The sequence below is a fragment of the Nerophis ophidion genome, linkage group LG02, assembly GCF_033978795.1.
Source record: "Nerophis ophidion isolate RoL-2023_Sa linkage group LG02, RoL_Noph_v1.0, whole genome shotgun sequence".
NCBI classification, from domain to species: domain Eukaryota; kingdom Metazoa; phylum Chordata; class Actinopteri; order Syngnathiformes; family Syngnathidae; genus Nerophis; species Nerophis ophidion.
The window spans coordinates 31,184,971-31,207,676 of record NC_084612.1 but is presented as its reverse complement, the minus strand read 5'-3'; the positions used below and the strand labels follow the sequence as shown (position 1 = coordinate 31,207,676).

At 39.5% G+C, this 22,706-nt stretch overlaps 1 protein-coding gene across 2 annotated transcripts in view; it reads left to right on the top strand.

Annotated features, from left to right (window-relative positions):
* furina (furin (paired basic amino acid cleaving enzyme) a) overlaps window positions 1-22,706 on the top strand; it is a 186,509-nt gene that overhangs the window by 114,327 nt on the left and 49,476 nt on the right. For both annotated transcript variants that reach the window (XM_061881428.1, XM_061881429.1), the window contains exons 5-6: window positions 5,938-6,066; window positions 9,383-9,459. In XM_061881428.1, the coding sequence (XP_061737412.1) occupies window positions 5,938-6,066; window positions 9,383-9,459 (206 nt within the window). The remainder of the gene's footprint in view (window positions 1-5,937; window positions 6,067-9,382; window positions 9,460-22,706) is intronic.

The window sequence follows — 22,706 nt, the reverse complement described above, 5'->3', positions numbered from 1 at the left end:
AGTAGCAATATTAATAATGTTGTGTTTATTATGCCCAGTGCATTCAGTATAATTACGACCATATCTAGGAATTGATACGACGGGAATGTTCCGATTGTTTGATTGTTGCTTTGATAAACTGCACACATCATGGTTAGCCTCCTCAGTAACGGGGATTTTCCGATTGTTTGTTTGTTGCTTTGATAAACTGCACGCATCATAGTTAGCCACCTCAGTAAAACACATGTCCAACTCTGAAACACTCAAAGCAGAAAAAACTTGTTCTAATTTAACTGACTCCTTACCCAGACCAGTAGTCTCGCATCCTTTATTTAAATCCGTCTTCAGGGTGGAGGGAAGTGGTGTTCTGTGGGGATTAGCCTTCTGCTTTGTTTTTAGCCCCGCTCGACATCCGCGTTTCCGATCAACGGTCCGTAATATCATCGCTTACGTGCAGTGATTTCTCCAGATTCTCTGAACCTTTTGATGATTTTACGGACCATAGATGGTAAAATCCCTAAATTCCTTGCAATAGCTCGTTGAGAAATGTTGTTCTAAAACTGTTCGACAATTTGCTTACAAATTGGTGACCCTCGCCCCATCCTTGTTGGTGTATTACTTAGCATTTCATAGAAGTGCTTTTATACCCAATCATGGCACCCACCTGTTCCCAATTAGCTTGTACACCTGTGGGATGTTCCAAAATAAGTGTTTGATGAGAATTTCTCAACTTTATCAGTATTTATTGCCACCTTTCCCAACTTGTTTGTCGCATGTTGCTGGTATCAAATTCTAAAGTTAATGATTATTTGCAACAAAAAAAAATTATCTATCAGTTTGAACATGAAATATGTTGTCTTTGTAGCATATTCAACTGAATATGGGTTGAAAATGATTTGCAAAATAATTGTAATTCCTTTATATTTACATCTAACACTATTACACAACTCATATGGAAACAGGGTTTGTAATTGTATATGCATATATAATGTATATATATGGGTATATACTGTATGTATTTATGTATATGTGTACATATTTATGCATGTATACATATATATACCTATATACATACATATATTGTCGACGTCCCACTGGGGTGAGTTTTTCCTTGCCCTTATGTGGGCTCTACCGAGGATGTCATTGTGGTTTGTGCAGCCCTTTTGAGACAGGTGTGATTTAGGGCTATATAGATAAACATTGACTGATTGATTGATTGATTTATATATGTATGTATATGTATATACACATGTACAGTATGTATGTATGTATATACATTGTGTGTATACACATATATGTCTATGTATGTTTATATGTATATGCATATGTATGTATGTAGGGCTGGGCAATATGGCCTTTTTTTATTATCTCGATATTTTTAGGCCATATCACGATACACGATATATTTCTCGATATTTTTTCTTAGCCTTGAATTAACACTTGATGCATATAATCACAGCAGTATGATGATTCAATGTGTCTGCATTAAAACATTCTTATTCATACTGTATTGATATATGCTCATTTTAAACTTTTATGCAGAGAAGGACATCACAACTAAGTCAATTGACCAAAACTGTATTTATTAAACAGTTATTAAGCAGTGGCACAAACATTCATGTCATTTCCAAAACAGAAAGTGCAAGATTGTCAGAGACATTTTAAAACAAGCTATTAGTGCACTTTTGTGAATGATTTCACTAAGATGACATATCAAAACAACACTAAATTAAAGTGCACTTTTTGTACAGAACGCCACTACAATAGTTTAAAACAAATAAAGTGCACTTTTGTGTATGATGTCACACAAGATATTTCAATAAGTGTCAAATAAAAATAGGCTGCATTATAGGAAATCTAATAATGTATGTCCTTTGCAATGTGGTAGGTTACTGCAGACATTATCTTTTGTTGTTGACCGTTTTTTTCATACGGTGTTGATCTGGAAATGTTTGCCTTGGCATTTTGGTAGTGTGGGTGTGTGGCCCCGAATGGAGATGTTGACATGTGGAGTAATCACTCTTCATTCTCTAGCAGGTGACTTTTCAAATGATGCTACATATTAGCAGTAATGCTACTTTTGGTAGCAACACCTTTGCTCCACACTTGACAAATTAAAGTTGTCAATTCGACATATTGCCGCTAGAAGCAGAACCACCACCAGACGAGGGACCCACTGCGTTTTTTCTTGGGAATTAATTCTTCCTTCATTTGTTACCAGATTTGCACCTTCTTTCTCTCGTATTACCATTTGCACGGCTTCGCTAGCATCACAGCTAATGTTACCCCCACTGCTACCTCTCTGCTCCGAGAGGGCGTATACGTATGTGATGTTTGACGTAACAGTATGTGACATGTGTAAGAAGGTGCGCTTACTGTCTGTGAGAAAGAGACACAAGAAGGAATGGGAAGAGCCTGTAGTGTAATGCCCGCAGCTAAAAACAACTGCTTGAGAACGTATACTAGAATATCACGATATAGTCATTTTCTATAATGCACAGAGACAAACCTGCGATATATCGCATATATCGATATTTTGCCCCAAAATCTAGTTTTTAATGCAATACAGCAACCCCCCGCGACCCCAGACGGGACAAGCGGTTGAAGACGGATGGATGGTCTTAAATCTGCTGCTATAAAAACATTTGTTATTGCTTTAGCCCTGCCTGACTCGCCGAGGAGAGGCTGCTTGAATGCGGTGGTGACGCTTCAAAGGGGTTAGCATTTTTGCCGTGTTGGCAGAAGCACACCCTACTGCTGCTCAACAATGTCGGCAAACTTCCGTCCTCCATTGTTGTATCGCACCGCGCAGCCAAAGCGTTCCCAAACGGGAGATGTTAACGAGGCAGGAGGGTCTTTCAGCGCTGGCTTTTACATGTTGTCCTAGCCCAGTCGCTGTTAGCATGCTGTGTGTTGTGCGTGGCTCTGCATTGTTTACACAACGAGCGGTACGCTACCTAATATGTCCATGTGGTAACTCGTTCGGTACACCTCCGAACCGAACCCCTGTACCGAAACGGTTCAATTCATATACAAGTACCGTAACACCCCTAATATACAAACCCCGTTTCCATATGAGTTGGGAAATTGTGTTAGATGTAAATATAAACGGAATACAATGATTTGCAAATCATTTTCAACCCATATTCAGTTGAATATGCTACAAAGACAACATATTTGATGTTCAAACTGATAAAACTTTTTTTTGTTGCAAATAATCATTAACTCTAGAATTTGATGCCAGCAACACGTGACAAAGAAGTTGGGAAAGGTGGCAATGAATACTGATAAAGTTGTGGAATGCTTCTCAAACACTTATATGGAACATCCCACAGGTGTGCAGTCTAATTGGGAACAGTTGATAAACTTTTTTTTGTTGCAAATAATCATTAACTTTAGAATTTGATGCCAGCAACACGTGACAAAGAAGTTGGGAAAGGTGGCAATAAATACTGATAAAGTTGTGGAATGCTTATCAAACACTTATATGGAACATCCCACAGGTGTACAGTCTAATTGGGAACAGTTGGGTGCCATAATTGGGTATAAAAGCAGCTTCCATGAAATGCTAAGTAATTCACAAACAAGGATGGGGTGAGGGGTCACCACTTTGTAAGCAAATTGTCAAAAAGTTTTAGAACAATATTTCTCAACGAGCTATTGCGAGGAATTTAGGGATTTTACCATCTACGGTCCGTAAAATCATCAAAAAGTTCAGAGAATCTGGAGAAATCACTGCACGTAAGCGATGACATTACGGACTTTTAATCCCTCAGGCGGTACTACATCAAAAACCGACATCAGTGTAAAGGATATCACCACATGGGCTCAGGAACACTTCATAAAACCACTTTCAGTAACTACAGTTGGTCGTTACATCTGTAAATGCAAGTTAAAACTCTACTCTGCGAAGCCAAACCCATTTATCAACAATATCCTGAAACGCCTCCGGCTTGGTTGGGCCCGAGCTCACTTCAAATGGACCGATGCAAAGTGGAAAGGTATTCTGTGGTCTGACGAGTCCACATTTCAAATTATATTTGTAAACAGAGGACGTGGTGTCCTCCAGAACAAAGAGGAAAATAACCATTCGGATTGTTATAGGCGCAAACTTCAAAAGCCAGCATCTGCGATGGTATGGGGATGTATTAGTGCCCAAGGCATGGGTAACTTACACATCTGTGAAGGCATCATTAATGCTGAAAGGTCCACACAGGTTTTGGAGCAACATATGTTGTCATCCAAGCAACGTTATCATGGGCGTCCCTGCTTATTTCAGCAAGACAATGCCAAGCCACGTGTTATAACAGCGTCGTTTCGTAGTAAAAGAGTGCGGGTACTTTCTTTGCCTACCTGCAGTCCAGACCTGTCTGCCATCGAATATGTGTGGCGCATTATGAAGCGGGCTTCACGGTGGCAGAGGGGTTAGTGCGTCTGCCTCACAATACGAAGGTCCTGCAGTCCTGGGTTCAAATCCAGGCTCGGGATCTTTCTGTGTGGAGTTTGCATGTTCTCCCCGTGAATGCGTGGGTTCCCTCCGGGTACTCCGGCTTCCTCCCACCTCCAAAGACATGCACCTGGGGATAAGTTGATTGGCAACACTAAATTGGCCCTAGTGTTTGAATGTGAGTGTGAGTATTGTCTGTCTATCTGTGTTGGCCCTGCGATGAGGTGGCGACTTGTCCAGGGTGTACTCCGCCTTCCGCCCGATTGTAGCTGAGATAGGCGCCAGCGCCCCCCGTGACCCCGAAAGGGAATAAGCGGTAGAAAATGGATGGATGGAATGGATGCATTATGAAGCGTAAAATACGACAGCGGAGACCCTTGACTGTTGAACAACTAGAGCTCTACATAAAACAAGAATGAGAAAGAGTTCCACTTTCAAAGCTTCAACAATTAATTTCCTCAGTTCCCAAACGTTTATTGAGTGTTGATAAAAGAAAATGTGATGTAACACAGTGGTGAACATGCCGTTTCCCAACTACTTTGACACATGTTGCAGCCATGAAATTCGAACTTAATTATTTTTTGAAAAAAAGAAAAAAAAGTTAGAGTTAGAACATCAAATATCTTGTCTTTGTAGTGCATTCAACTGAATATGGGTTGAAAAGGATTTGCGTATCATTGTATTCCGTTTATATTTACATCTAACACAATTTCCCAACTCATATGGAAACGGGGTTTGTATACATACATGCATATGTATATGTATATGAGTGCATGTATATGTATGTATGTGTATGCATATATGTATATGTATATGTGTGCATATGTATATATGTATATGTATGTATAAATATATATGTTTGCATATGTGTATATGTTTGCATATATATATATTTACACACCCATATATATATTTACATATACATAAGTGCAGTGAGCGCGTGCACACACACTTAAGTAGTCCCAGAGAAGTAACCAACATTTTGCAGTCCTTTTGCTGGTACGATAGAAAAATACATTAAATGATAGTTAACATATCTTATCTAAGTCGCTGTCATTAGCACACACAAAACCAATGGGTGTGTACGTTTTGCGTTGGCGCATTATTACGTTTTTAGTTGCTCAAAGCTGTAAAAGTTAGTTCCCTCAGTCAGTGTAAAGGTTGCAAACAGCCTGTGTACACGCTTCAAAGAGAATTGTTTTGCTCTTAATAAAAATTAGCATTGACAGATTTAATGTCAAGAGCAAATCGAAAGGCATGCAAAATGGATGTGTCATCTAGCGCTTTACTACTGTTTTAGTCTTCAATAATGATAAATACAAGTAAAGAAACATTGTGGTTTTATTACTGAAAACTGTTAGCATACATTTTCATCTTAAGCACATTACATCTATTGTGTCACACAAATAGCCCTGAATTTGTATTTGTTATTTTCTATTTATTTGCTTTATGGTGTCTCTCAAATAAATCAATTTCATCTCAGAGATTTTTACTTTTTTCCCCATCCTCAGTACAACGAAAACCACCGTGACTTGAATGCCAAAGCTGCTTGGCAGTTGGGCTACACAGGTAAAGGTGTGGTTGTGTCCATCCTGGATGATGGAATAGAGAAGAACCATCCTGACCTGATGCAGAACTATGTAAGTATAAATCCTAAAATTGTCAATACAGAATTGTACAGGTAAGTTGTCTAGTCTGATACAGTAAAATATTTTGGTTTCCCTGTGTTGAGATGAAATCATTCGACTGCATTGGGTGTGCAGATTTTTTCTCACCTTTTACATAAATACTAGTGCTGTCAAAAAATGAAAGATGCTTTTTGCAATTTCCTTACAGTAACATTTTTCAAAGCAAAACATTTAACACCACTTATGTTACCATTAGTGGTTTAATAAAACACAATTGTTTGACAATTGTTTTTACTGTTCAAAATTATAAAGTCTATGTAATACATTTTTTCACAGGCCTGAATAAAGTGATTGGTGTTTACAACTGACACTCACCCTGTCTCGTCAACATGTACACACAGGCAGCCTGTGCACACATGCAAAAGCAGTCCAGGAGAAACAATGAATAATTTGCAGTAATTTTGTTGTTATGATAGAATATACATTCAGTGACAGCTAACATTACCTGTCCAAATTGCTATTATTAGCTAACAACACCTAAAGCTAATGCGCGTGCATGTGTAACGCAAGTACGTAATTACGTCATTATGTAGCACAAACCATAAGAGGTCGTGACGTAACAGCAGGAACTCTGCCACACCAAAAACTACAAATGTGCTGATTGCTAATCCGAATGAAATAGCCACCAGCTTGATAGTTCGCAGTTCAAAACTGTGAAAAAACTACAGCTCTGTGTTTATCTATATATATATATATATATGTCTTGATTGGATTATCCGGAGAATAGTGCTCGATACCGTGGTAGAGCGCAATATGTAGGTGTGGGAAAAAATCACAAGACTACTTCATCTCTACAGATCTGTTTCATGAGGGGTTCCCTCAATCATCAGGAGATCTCCTGATGATTGAGGGAACCCCTCATGAAACAGATCTGTAGAGATGAAGTAGTCTTGTGATTTTTTCCCACACCTACATATATATATATATATATATATATGTATATATATATATATATATATATATACATATATACAGTGGGGAAAAAAAGTGTTTAGTCAGCAAACGATTGTGCAAGTTCTCCCACTTAAAAATGATGACAGAGGTCTGTAATTTTCATCATAGGTACACTTCAACTGTGACAGAATGTGAAAAAAAAATCCAGGAATTCACATTGTAGGAATTTTAAAGAATTTATTTGTAAATTATAGTGGAAAATAAGTATTTGGTCTATAACAAAAAATCAACTCAATACTTTGTAATATAACCTTCGTTGGCAATTACAGAGGTCAAACGATTACTATAGGACTTTACCAGGTTGGCACACACAGTAGCTGATATTTTGGCCCATTCCTCTATGCAGATTTTCTCGGGAACAGTGATGTTTTGAGGCTGTCGCCTAGCAACATGGACTTTCAACTCCCTCCAAAGATTTTCTATGGGGTTGAGGTCTGGAGACTGGCTAGGCCACTCCAGGACTTTCAAATGCTTCTTACGGAGCCACTCCTTCGTTGCCAGGGCGGTGTGTTTGGGAACATTGTCATGCTGGAAGAGCCAGCCACGTTTCGTCTTCAAAGCTCTCACTGATGGAAGGAAAACTCACGATACATGGCCCCATTCATTCTTTCCTTAACATGGATCAGTCGTCATGTCCCCTTAGCAGAAAAACAGCCCCAAAGTATGATGTTTCCACCCCCATGCTTCACAGTAGGTGTGGTGTTCTTGGGATGTAACTCAGTATTCCTCTTCCTCCAAACACGAGTTGAGTTTATACCAAAAAGTTGTATTTTGGTTTCATCTGACCACATGACATTCTCCCAATCCTCTGCTGTATCATCCATGTGCTCTCTGGAAAACTTCAGAAGGCCCTGGACATGCACTGTCTTAAGCAGGGGGACACGTCTGGCACTGCAGGATTTGATTCCCTGTCGGCGTAGTGTGTTACTGATGGTAACATTTGTTACTTTGGTCCCAGCTCTTTGCAGGTCATTCACCAGGTCCCCCCGTGTGTTTCTGGGATTTTTGCTCACCGTTCTCATGATCATTTTGACCACACGGGATGAGATTTTGCGTGGAGCCCCAGATTGAGGGAGATTATCAGTGGTCGTGTATGTCTTCCATTTTCCGATAATTGCTCCCACAGTTGATATTTTTCACACTAAGCTGCTTGCCTATTGTAGATTCACTCTTCCAAGTCTGGTGCAGGTCTACAATTCTTTTCCTGGTGTCCTTCGACAGCTCTTCGGTCTTGGCCATAGTGGAGTTTGGAGTCTGACTGTTTGAGGCTGTAGACAGGTGTCTTTTATACAGATAACGAGTTCAAACAGGTTCGATTAATTCAGGTAACGACTGGAGGACAGAAGAGCTTCTTAAAGAAGAAGTTACAGGTCTGTGAGAGCCAGAGATCTTCCTTGTTTGAAGTGACCAAATACTTATTTTCCACCATAATTTACAAATAAATTATTTAAAATTCCTACAATGTGAATTCCTGGATTTTTTTTCACATTCTGTCTCTCACAGTTGAAGTGTACCTATGATGAAAATTACAGACCTCTGTCATCATTTTAAGTGGGAGAACTTGCACAATCGGTGGCTGACTAAATACTTTTTTGCCCAACTGTGTATATATATATATATATATATATATATATATACATGTGTATATATATATATATATATATATATATACATGTATATATATATATATATATATATATATATATACATATATATATATATATATATATATATATATATACATACATATATGTATATGAATATGTCTATGTGTGTATATATGTATATAGATGTATGTGTGTATATATGTATATAGATGTATTTCCGCTGTTAGAAACATAATCTAAAAAGAAAATTGTGGAAATCACATTGTATGATTTTTTTTTTTTTTGATTGATTTTTTTGTATGTTACTGGGGATCAGAAGTATTTTCACACATGGGAACATCAGTGTTAATATTTAGTGCAGAAGTCTTTGTTTGCAATTACAGAGCTCAAAGGTTTCCTATAGTTCTTCACTAGGATTGCACACATGGCAACAGGGATTTTGGCCCACACCTCCACACAAATTCTCTCTAGATCGGTTAGGTTTCGGGGCTGTCGCCGAGCTCCATCCAAAGATTTTCTATTGGATTTAGACCCGTAGACTGGTTCGGCCACTCCAGAACCCGCTGATTGGTTTATTATGCAAAAATAATTAACCAATGAATAATAATGAAAGATTAATATGTATTAATAATTTCATTTTAAAATACATTAAAATACTTGGCATTTGCGAACAACCAGATTCTGACTGTTGGCCTGTTTTTTCATAGGACCCAGATGCCAGCTATGATGTAAATGATGGAGACCCAGACCCTCAGCCTAGATACACACAACTTAATGACAACAGGTTGGTATCTGCATGTTTCTTTTTCAGGCAGCTGACATTTATATAGGCTTCTGGTTGCCATTGCTAAAGAAGTCTAGAGATGTAATTTATCAAAGTCTATCCCATTTATGTGTTCAAACGATTTCAACGGTGTGCTATTCAATTCCTTTTTGCATTTCAAAAATGTACACTTACTTCTTATTATAGGCTCTGTCCTCATTTCTATATTTGCATTGACCTTTTCGTTCACTCAGTACCACCTGGGTGTTTGCACCATATAGCTTGTGTAAGCAGAGTAAATCTACCCAAGGATTAAGGAAATGTGTGAAGAAAACAGATTTATTGAAGTGGCCTCTGCAGGTGGGATTAGATGGTTGTTTACCACCACAGTGATGTCCTGCAGAAAATTGATTGAATTAAGTCATCAGAATCATGAAAGAGACTAAATCCCTTGGCTCAGAATGAACCAACCTTGTCTCCCCTTTAGTCCATAATCTGTACTACTTTTTACTTCTCCTTACCTTAGTTTTTTATTTATTTATGATATTAGGCTTAAGCATGAATGATCCTCATACACGACCAGTATTTGTCTTACAAATAGAAAGTTATAGATGTAGTTATGTTTACCCACTGAAATGATATCTTATGAAGAGTATTATGTCTGTCATTGCAAGCTGGACTGCTTTAAAATCAATGCCGTCAACAAATTAATCTACATAAAAGACATCCATCATCCATTTCCTACCGCTTATCCATTTCGAGGAGGGGTGCTGGAGCCTATCTCAGCTACAAACGGGCAGAAGGCGGTGTACACCCTGGACAAGTCGCCACCCATGCCCATGTTAAATCAAAGCTACAGAAAATAGCCGATTACTAATGCCAAATATACCTGCTTTTTATGGTGCTATATAGTGAAGTGAAGTGAATTATATTTATATAGCGCTTTTCTCAAGTGACTCAAAGCGCTTTACATAGTGACACCCAATATCTAAGTTACATTTAAACCAGTTTGGGTGGCCCTGGGAGCACGTGGGTAAAGTGTCTTGCCCAAGGACACAACGGCAGTAAGTAGGATGACACAAGTGGGAATCGAACCTGCAACCCTCAAGTTGCTGGCACGGCCACTCTACCAACCGAGCTATGCTGGTTATTAGTACATAAAATGTGTAACATAATGATAATGACTGTGTTGCGGCCTGTTGCTTTTTCTTCCATCGTATGTGTTTGTTTACGTAGGTTGGTGTTTAGTAATTGCACAAATCGGAAGTGGGCATTAAAACCTGCAGTAAACAGTGCATCTGGAGGTATTCACAGTGCTTCACTTTTGCCACATTTTGTTACGGTACAGCCTTATTCCAGAATAAATTAATTTTGTCCTTAAAATTATTTCCTTTTTTTTTCCTGTCCCTAAAATTCTAAACATAATACCCCATAATGACAATGTGAATAGGTTTTTCTTCGAAATGTTTGAAAATGTATTAAAGATAAACAAGTACATACATATTTACAGTCTTTGCCATGTTGAAGCTCAAATGTTAGCTCAGGGCATCTTGTTTCAACTGATCATTCTTAAGACGTTCCTGCAGCTTAATTGGAATCCACCTGTGGTAGATGTCTACATATAGAGGGTCCAACACATGACAGTGCATGGCAGAGCACAACCCAAGAATTAAGTCGAGGGAATTGTCTGTAGAGCTAGAAAGCCGGATTGTCTCAAGGCACACATATGGGGAAGAGTACAGTCAAATATCTGGTGCCTTGACGGTCCCAATGAGCAGTCTTCTCCATCATTTGTAAATGGAAGCAGTTTGGAACCGCCAAGGCACTCTCTTCCTAAAGGTATGAAAGACATAGCCTTTTTTGGGTTTAACTCCTATCTTACTGACAGGATGAAATGCGTTTTCCATAACAATGTGACCTCAGAGTATGTTAGGGTAACGTGCGGCGTTCCACAGGGTTTGGTTCTTGGCCCTGTACTCTATAGCATATGTATGCTGTCGCTAGGTGACATCATACGCAAATACTGTGTTAGCTTTCATTTTTGCTGATGACACCCAATTCTACATGCCCCTAGAGTTACCTGGAGGTGTGTCTAAATAAAATGAAACAATGGATGTCCAGCAACGTTTTGCATTTTAACGCTTAAAAAAAGGAAATGTTGATTATCGGTCCTGCTAGACACCAACACTTATTTAATAAAACCACCTTAACATTTGACAACTAAACACTTAAAGCGACTTGGTAAAAAATCTTAGTATTATCTTCGACCCAACTCTCTCATTTAAGTCCCACCTTCATAGACATCCATCCGTCAGTAGAGACGATGGGTTGCGCCTGGGGGAGTTCATTCTTTCTTGAATCAATGATTCCCCCCACCGTTGAAGCTGGCGCCAATCGGGTGGAACTTAAGACTGCCAGCTTCCGTGTTGTTTCCTCCCTTTTGGGGGGAGGCTGGAGTGACCTCTCCGTGGCGCAAGCCTGGAGATCTTGGGTTGCCCAAACATCAAGATCCCCCTCTTGGCCGTGTCGATGTGGCCCAGAGGAAAGCACGGCAATACATCTGGCATCGGCTTGGCTGCAGGAGCTGCCGCGGGGGGTCAGCAATGACACCCAGTCGCCTCAGGGGCTCCACTCCTGATTTTCTGTCTGGGTTTTCTCAGGTAGCCTTTCCTTCTCCCAAAGGTACCACAAAGCAGCGGGTGGGGGGAGGTGACAACTACTTGACCCATAAATGGGGCAGTGGTTGGCGGATGCCAGGGCGTGTCCACACACAGGTGAGCCTGCACACCTCGCTTCTGGGGCCCACTGCTGCTCCGAGATCCCCTACAGTTTAGCCTGGGACCGGGAGTTCCCAGTTACCGTGTGTGGCCGCGAGGAGGCACTGTAGGAGATTTGGTAGTGGAGAGGTTGTGTACCGGCAAGAGGAGGCTTACGTGCTTGGCTCCTCTTTTCACCCCCATAAGGAGGGATAGCCGGTGGCAGTAGCTGAAAGCAGGCAGTAGCAGGCAGAAGCAGCATGCAACATGCAAAATGCAACATGCGCTAACTACAAGCACTTCTATGCAGTGCTACTGCACTGACGCATCACACACACCCTGTTTTACAAACAACACACAAGTCACACCTTAAGAGTGTTACTAAAACAGCCTTCTTTCATCTCCGTAATATTGCTAAAATGTGTGCTATTTTATCCACCACAGACGCTGAGATCATTATATATGCGTCCGCTACGTCTCGATTACTGTAACGTATTATTTTTGGGTCTCCATATGTCTAGCATTTAAAGATTACAGTTAGTACAAAATGAGACCGCTAGACTTTTGACAATAACAAGGTGTGATAATATTACGCCTATACTGGCTCACCTGCAGTGACTTCCTGTGCACTTAAGATGTGACTTTAAGTTTTTACTACTTATAAAATAGTAAATAGTCGAGCTGCGTCCTATTTTGCTGATTGTTTTTTATCATATGTCCTGGCCAGAAATCTGCAATCAAAGAACTCCGGCTTATTAGTGATTTCCAGAGCCCACATCTGCAGTTCATTCCAGGGTTTCACGTTGTTTCTATTAGGTTTAGTTTTTTTATGCCCTGATGTGGGTTCTGAGCATAGGATGTCGTTTTGGTTTGTGATTAAGGGCTATATAAGTAAAACTTGGATTGATTGATTGATTAATAGAGCTGTCTGTCCATTAAAACTGAGCGATCGGGAAGAAGGGCCTTAGTCACAGAGGTGACCAAGAACCCGATGGTCACTGTCAGAGCTACAACAATTCTCTGTGGAGAGAGAACCTTACAGAAGGACAACTATCCCTGCAGCAATCCACCAATCAAGCCTGTCTGGTAGAGTGGCCAAATGGAAACCTTTTCTTCGTAAAGGTTTGCCAAAATGTACCTGAAAACTCAGACCATGACAAAATGTTCTGGTGTGATGAGACAAAGATTACACACTTTGGTGTGAATTCCAGGTGTCAGGTTTGTAGGAAACCAGGCATCGCTCATCATTAGGCCAATACCATCCCGACTGTCAACCATGGTGGTGGTGGAATCATGTTTTGAGGATCTTTTCAGCAAGGTAAAGATGAGTGCAGCAATGTACAGAGACATCCTGGATGAAAACCTGCTCAACAGCTTTTTTGAACTGATGATGGTTAATTTTCCAGCAAGACAACAACCCTAAGCACACAGCCAATATATCAAAGGGATGGCTTCAGGACAACTCTGTAAATGTTTTTTAAGTGGCCCAGCCGGAGCCCAGATTTGAATCCTGATTCAACATCTCTGGAGAGATCTCATAAGGGCTGCGCACCGACACTTCCCATCCAACCTGATGGAGCTTGAGAGGTCCTGTAGAGAAGAATGGGCAAAACTGCTTATGGCAGGGGTAGGGAACCTATGGCTCTAGAGCCAGATGTGGCTCTTTTGATGACTGTATCTGGCTCTCAGATAAATCTTATCTGACATTGCTTAACACGATAAGTAATGAATAAGGCCGCTGGTAATCACAATGTTAAAAATAATGTTCAAAATATAAAACATTCTCATGCATTTTAATCCATCCATCCGTTTTCTACAGCACCTGTTCAAGAAATTCAAGATTCAATATTGTTTATCGTCATATGCACAGTTAAACAGACAGTTTGCCGTACAATGAAAATCTTACTTTGTTTTACAATGTTACAATGTTTCTAAAAAGAATTAGGGACTTATTATACTGTAAAAAGTATGGTTTTCCTTGAAAAATGCACGCAGTTAGTTGTATTCAGTGTTAAAAAATATGATATGGCTCTCACGGAAATACATTTTAAAATATTTGGCTTTCATGGCTCTCTGAGCCAAAAAGGTTCCCGACCCCTGGCTTATGGCATCGTAATCAACAAGACTGGAGGCTTTAATTTCTGCCAAAGGAGCATCAAGTATTGAGCAAAGGCTGTGAATACTCCATGTGATTTCTTAGTTTGGTTATAAATTTGCAAACATTTCTGTAAAAAAAAAAAAATACAGTGTCATTATGAGGTATTGTGTGTAGACAAAAATTGATTTATTCCATTTCAAAATAAGGCTGTAACGTAACAAAATGTGAAAAAAGTGAAACGCTGCGAATACCTTCCGGCTGCACTGTAAATCCAGGATTAAACATGCATTTCCCACTTAAAACAATAGTGTTGCTGGTTTATTGGTTAATTAAATGGGTTGTACTTGTATAGCGCTTTTCTACCTTCAAGGTACTCAAAGCGCTTTGACACTACTTCCACATTTACCCATTCACACACACATTCACACACTGATGGAGGGAGTTGCCATGCAAGGCGCCAACCAGCAACCATCAGGAGCAAGGGTGAAGTGTCTTGCTCAGGACACAACGGACGTGACGAGGTTGGTTCTAGGTGGGATTTGAACCAGTGATCCTCGGGTTGCGCACGGCCACTCTCCCACTGCGCCACGCATTATTTACTAAATTGTGTATGGGTGCCAGAAACTAGTGTCAAAATCTTACATTTTGCAACCTTTTGTAAAACTGTGCGTAAGAATCGCTGTCGAGCCGTTACATACTTTGGCATTCTCAGCCAAAGCATACTTAAGCACCTCTTGCAGCACGTTTTGGCCTAGAGCCCAGCTTAGACACTTGCTATTGATACGTCTCCCCTGCTGCACCTTTACCCAACACTCACCCCTAAGCCTTTATCTCTTGCCACCCAGCTCCCGATGCCTGCCCATGGCAAGACCCAATGAGTGTTTGTGCTAGATCTGAGTCCCTTGTCTTAGACCATGTCCACACAAACAGGGAAACTTTAAACGACGCATGTCCAGGCTTAAAATGATTTCCATTCACATGAGTATAGTATAGCATGCGCTGCTACACAAAATAAAACTAACTCTCGTGGGTAAATAAATGCATTTAATCATCAATTAGTGATATATTACATGTACAGTGAAATATGTACATGTTATTTCTTTCTTCAGTCCACACTAACAAAAAGCCTAAAATACAAAATTCTCAGTTCCTAAGACGCGAATATGCTGACACACAAAACAAAACAAACTCTTGTGGAAATGTAATGCATTTAATTATAAATATAGTAATGTATTACATGTACAGTGAAATGCACATTATCTTGAACATTAGCCCTCACTAACAAGGAGCCCCGCAAATTTGAAAAACCGCACATGTGCTGTAACACAAAATAAACTTTTGTGGAATTACAATGCATTTAATGATCAATAACGTAATATGGTGAATGTGAAAGTATTCACAGCTCTTCACTTTTTCCACATTTTGTTATGTTAGTCTTATTCCAAAATGGGATAAAAAAACATTTTTGTACAAAAAATTTTACACACAATACCCTTTAATGACAATGTGAAAAATGTTATTGGTAGGAATGCTCTTTGTAGCAGAGGTCGTGCCCTTAAAAAGCAGCAGACGTCGGGCAACTTGCAGGTACATGGGTGTTGAATGTCAAACGGTCCAAAAATCTAAAGTGGAGTGCAGGGTTATGCACATAGCAAGCACAGGAAAAAATAACTGAAGAGAGATAACAAGAAAAGCAAAACAAGAAATTAAAAAAATGCCACAAACCGTGAGAGTTCTTCTGAACACCATGATGCAAAACATTTGGAATGTACGAAGTTATATGGCAATCTGAAACATTTAAAACAGTAGCCTATAAGCATCCATCCATCCATTTTCTACCGCTTATTCCCTTCCGGGGTCGCGGGGGGCGCTGGCGCCTATCTCAGCTACAATCGGGCGGAAGGCGGGGTACACCCTGGACAAGTCGCCACCTCATCGCAGGGCCAACACAGATAGACAGACAACATTCACACTCACATACCTTGCTAAAATGTCTCGTCTTTAATTTTGGGTGTACATTAGGCTGCTAAGCATGCTCTACTTATTTTAACCAGTACAACCATTGTTAACGTTTGTTTTAGTCTTTTTTTCCTGATAGTACTGACAATAAGAATATGATTGCCATTTCTTGTGATTTTGTACTTAGGCATGACATAATTATTCCTGAAAATATTTCTGTGTAAAATGTGTTAGAGTTTTGTTATTGACAAAACGCTTGTCTATTCAGCTAGTATGGTCCCAGCACCTCAACCTGTAGTAAGGGGCAGTGGAAGTTTGAAATTCCTTGGAGTTGCCTAGTCGATCGAGTTGGATTCGACTGCGCATCTGGCAAACTCAGTCAGGGTGAAGGGGAGGACACTTCACAATTTTGACCATGATTGCTTACCATTTCAGGCTAGATTCTTACATATGGCTCCTTTAACATTGCATAACTGAGCACTAACCAAGAATGACGTCTAATGAATTGTCTGTAGACCCCCGACCCCAAGAAATTATTTTTTCTAGGCACAAATCTGACTGTACAAAAAAAAATACCTGCTGCCTTGAAGGTCCCAATGAGCACAGTGGCTTCCGTCATCCATGAATGGTAGAAATTTAGAACCACCAGGACTCTTTCTGGAGCATGCCGGCCATCTCGATCGGGGAGAAGGGCCCTAGTCAGGGAGGTGACTAAGAACCCGATAGTCACTCTTTCAAAGCTACAGCATTCCTCTGTGGAGAGGAGAACCTTACGGAAGGAACCTTATAGAAGGACAACTATCTCTGCAGCAGTCCACCAGTCATGCCTGTAATGTGACTAGACAGAAGCCCATCCATCCATCCATTTTCTACCGCTTATTCCCTTTGGGGTCACGGGGGGCGCTGGTGCCTATCTCAGCTACAATCCGGCAGAAGGTGGGATACACCCTGGACAAGTCGCCACCTCATTGCAGGGCCAACACAGATAGACAACATTCACACTCATATTCACACACTAGGGCTTATTTAGTGTTGCCAATCAACTTATACCCAGGTGCATGTGTTTGGAAGTGGGAGGAAGCCGGAGTACCCGGAGGGAACCCACGCATTCACGGGGAGGACATGCAAACTCCACCCAGAAAGATCCTGAGCCTGGGATTGAACCCTGACTCAGGACCTTCGTATTGTGAGGCAGACGCACTAACCCCTCTTCCACCGTGAAGCCCCAGACAGAAGCCATTCCTTCAAAAATGTTTGCCTAATTGCCCATCAAAAACTCTCTGACTATGAGAAACAAATGTTTCTGTTCAGATTAAACAAATATTTTACTATTTAATGTGATTTTCAGATGTCATGTTTGGAAGAAACCAGGCACCGCTCATCACCAGGCCAATACTATACCTACAGTGAAGCATGGTGGTGGCAGCATCATGCTGTGGGGATGTTTTTTAGCGGCAGGAACTCTAAGCCTAGTCAGGATGGAGGGAAAGAGGAATGCAGCAATGTACAGAGACATCCTGGATGCAAAACCTGCTCCAGAGCGCTGTTGACCTCAGACTGAGGTGCCGATTTATTTTTTAGCAAGACAACGACTCTAAGCACACAGCCAAGATCTCAAAGGAATGGCTTTCGGACAACTCTGTAATTGTCATTGAGTGGCCAATCCAGAGCCCAGACTTGAATCCCATCCAGAGAGATCTGCAAATGGCTGTGTTGAGCAAAGCCTGTAAATACTTATGTAAATGTAATTTCTTAGTGTTTTATTTTTAATTCATTTAAAAATATCAAAAATATGTTTGAATTTTCACTATTGGGTATTGTGTGTATAATTTTGAGGTCAAAAATGTATTTATGCGATTTTTCAATTAAGGTTGTAACATAACAAAATGTGGTAAAAGTGAAGCGCTGTGAATACTTTCCAAATGTACTCTGTTACATGTACAAGGAAGTGTAAATTGTCTTTAACATCAGTGCACAGTAACAAGGAGCCTAGGATACATTGTTTTTTTCATTTTTAGTCATGCCTTCATCTACTGCTGTACACATGGAACCAACACACTTAAGTCCTGTAATTACCTTCACGATTACTTTCATGATCTGTTGTTCAGTAAGGGTAAAATAATGAGATAATTTCCCATCTTTATTATGGCACAAAGCAAAAAGTCTTGCTATCTAAGTTTTCCAAATAACTAGATGTTTGACTAGGATCTTGTCCAAAACAACTAATTGTCATTGGTGCCGGCAGGACTGTTCAGCATAAATGAAGAGTGGAGCAGCAGCAGAGTCTTGTAAAGCCCATTTTGATGTGTCTTTTCATCAATGGAGAGATTGTAGCAGTTTGTTTAAGTTTAAACATCCAGTATCTCTTCTTAGATTTAAACCCAGCAAGTCAGTGTTGTTTACTATTGTACCATGGAAATGACAGCACACCACCGTGACGTCATCTGATAAGTACAAGCCATAACTCTCCGTTTAAGCTGTCTACACTACACACACACACACACACACACACATATATGCTGAATACAGACTTTTGAAACTCCCCCTGGTTTTGAAAGTGTGCGTTTTTAAGGACAAAAGTATAAGTACAAACCCTGTTTCCATATGAGTCGGGAAATTGTGTTAGTTGTAAATACAAACGGAATACAATGATTTGCAAATCATTTTCAACCCATATTCAATTGAATATGCTACAAAGAAAACATATTTGAAGTTAAAAAACAAATTTGTTGCAAATAATCATTAATTTTAGAATTTGATGCCAGCAGCACGTGACAAAGAAGTTGGGAAAGGTGGCAATAAATACTGATAAAGTTGATGAATCCTCATCAAACACCTATTTGGAACATCCCACAGGTGTGCAGGCTAATTGGGAACAGGTGGTTGCCATGATTGGGTCTAAAAGCACCTTCCATGAAATGCTAAGTAATTCACAAACAAGGATGGGGCGAGGGCCACCAATTTGTTAGCAAACAGTTTTAGAACAACATTTCTCAACGGGCTATTGCAAGGAATTTAGGGATTTTACCATCTACGGTCCGTAAAATCATCAAAAGGTTCAGAGAATCTGAAGAAATCACTGCACATAAGCGATGATATCACGGACCTTTGACCCCTTAGGCGGTACTTCATCAAAAACCGACATCAGTGTGTAAAGGATATCACCCCATGGGCTCAGGAACACTTTTATAAAACCACTGTCAGTAACTACAGTTGGTCGCTACATCCGTAAGTGCAAGTTAAAACTCTACTATGCAAAGCGAAAGCCATTTATCAACAACACCACGGAACGCCGCCTGAATCAGTCCATCTAAGATGGACTGATTCAAAGGGGTAAAGTGTCCTGTGGTCTGACGAGTCCACATTTCAAATTATATTTGGAAACTGTGTTTGTACTCAGAGGCCAAAACGCACAGAAAAGTTTGTGTGGACATGGCCTTATAGTAGATCGGTGCAGATGCATGTGTAAACAACCAGTGGGCACGCATGAAACGGCATAAGAATGTGTTAGACTGAAAGTGCCTGTTTTTCTTCAGAAAGCTTAACTCTGTTCACCTCCATAAAGATGTCTTTCTTTCCAGCATGCGGGCAGCAGTGAGGATGGCTCGGTAGCAATGTGACCATTCAACCACTTGTTTATTCAAGACATCATGCAGTCGAGATGTTTCTTTTTCCAACGTGTCCGCCCTGTGCCATTAGGATGGTTTACACGTGCTTTCTTTCGATTATATTGGTACTTTATTTAAATACTTGAGTTGCATCACAGTTTTTTTTCTGCACAGGATGCCAGCATAATTAAAAAACAATTTGGTAGATTCAGAAGTGCTTTGCAGTGCTGGTAATATTTAGGTTACACTCTTGGTCAACCATAAATTAGCTTCGTAGTTTATGCATATTTATCATAGCTCTATACATAGCAATAAATATTAATTAGTTGGCATAAAAAATTGTGGAGGCAGACCTACACAATTTTCCAGGTCTATTTCTACATTGGTGCAACAGCAGGACAAATTGTTTTCAAATGTCATTAACTTTAGTCTTGAAGGGGAACTCCACTTATTTTGGAATGTCAATCATTCACAATCTTTATGTAAGACAAGAACACGTTTTATTTAAATTTTTTCGTTTTTTTATGCATTTGTAATTAAACGCTACAAAAAAATCAGCTAACAATAGAGCCAATGGGAGTCGCTCTATTGCGCCTTTAAAAGTTCTCTAAAAAACATCCATCAATGTTTTATATACATGCTGTAAGTATATATGTATTGTAGTAATAGACACATTAATAATATGTACTTTGTACGTATTTCACAAATTTTAAACATACAGCAGCTCATTAATTTCACAGACTCATCACCATTTTTTATTTTCCCTTCAACAGCATCACTACTACTACTGACTGCATACTTGGTGTCAGACGAAGACTACTTAAGGACAAATTCTGAAGCAGAAAGTACATTTTTTTAGCTTGAATATAAGGAGGATGAGCAACACATTTTAAAAGCTGTGTGATAAAGAAATGCAGCTTTAGTGAAACATGTAAGAATCATGCAGCAGTTTTTGTAAGTGCTGAACAAGATATACAAACTACAAACAATCAAACAACAATCACTTACTGTACAATGTATGCTCTCACTGAAATGCTGACTGATATGATGTCCATATCTTTCCGTTTAGATGAAATATTAATCCTAATCCTTTTAGAGGGGTTATTAAAACAAGCCACAAATGAGCGTCTTCCCGTGTCTTTCTCGCTATGTCCGGGTCTAAGTTGAATGTCAAAGTGGACCAACTTCTCGGTTTATGGGCAATCTTTCTACTATATAAGTGAGAGGGATGATTTATAATCTAGAATTTACTTTTACCAATTTAGAGGTGATGCAGTTGCAGCTCAGTACTGCATGTCAATATAGCTGCATAAGTTAAGTAGCTCTGTGATCATGGCTCAGCTAAAAATAGATTGTCTGCGTTTGCGCTTATAATAACAATGTCGCTAATACTTGGTTAGTATTCAGGTCACAAGATGTAAATACAGTATTGATGGTGGGTTTTTTTTAGAGGGCTTTGTGGGCAGACTATTATACTCCCATTAGCTGCAATGTAAGACATTTTGTACTTGCCATATACGTATGACACATTAGAATGCATAGAAATAAAGAAAAATGTGTGTTCTTGTCTTACATAGGTATTGTAAATGATAGGATGAATTTAAAAAAAAAGTCAGTTAGGACTTAAAAGGGAACTATTTTTTTGTTTCCCTAGCGTTGGCAATCATTATGAAAGACATGGCGGCGGGTGTATTTTTTTTCAATGCATTCCAAATATTAAATAAATGCAATCGAAAGTCAGCTTACTATGGAGCCCATAGGAGCTGCTTGTTTCTGCCTTTATAGCTCTTAAAAGAAACATCCACACACCTCCATTAAGGTTTTATATACATAATATAGTATGTATGTAGAAACGGGAACATTTATAATAACATTTAATATGTACGTATGTTGCTCATTTTAAACACACTCTGCACATTAATTTAAAAAACGCATCACATTTGATTTGACAGACATAATAAACATCATTTACTGTTTTAGGTCTGCTGTCATTAGGATGCCGACTGCTAGGATGTTCATATATTTTCTTTTAGATGAACAATGTCGCATAATCTTCGCAAAGAAAAGAAGGCTAGAACCAAGCGTCTTTTCCTGTCGTTCTCGCCATTCCCAGGTCTAAATTAGCTGTCAAGATGTACTAACTTGTTGGAATACGTCCTCGTCCTTGTACTTCCCAGGTAAGAGGGATGATTTATGATCTACAATAAAGTTTGACGAGCAAGGAAATGAGGAAACAGTTATCATTCAAACATGTCAACATTGGCACGCGAGCTTGCGCTGCTATAAATAGTTTGTCTGTGTTAGCGCTTATAATATAACTAATACTTGGTTAATAATCAAGTCACAAAATGTAAATGGAGTATTGCTAAAAGGGAACTGCACTTTTCTTTTATAATTTTGCCTATCGTTCATAATCATGAAAGACATGACAACAGATTTTTTTTTTTTTTGCATTCTAAATATTAATTAAACGTAAATAAAAGTCCGCTCACAGCAGAGCCTGTGAGAGCTCCTCTATTTCACCCATAAAATCCAATAAATAACCATTCAAAAACCGCCAACAATAATCAATTTACATTTTGGGATTTGAATATTAACCAAGTATTAGGGATATTATTTTTAGAATCGCTAACACAGACCAAGTATTTATAGCGGCGACGTGATCCCATGTGTCCCTATGTTTACATTATCAAGAGGTCTGCTGCTTCCTTGCTTCTTTACTCCCTGTAAGTTTTTTCTAGATCATAAATCATGCATTTCACCTGGTCAGAAGAAGTCTGAGTAGGTGTTCCGACAAGTTGGTAAACTTTGACAGGACATGAGATTAGACACGACTCACATCGGCTC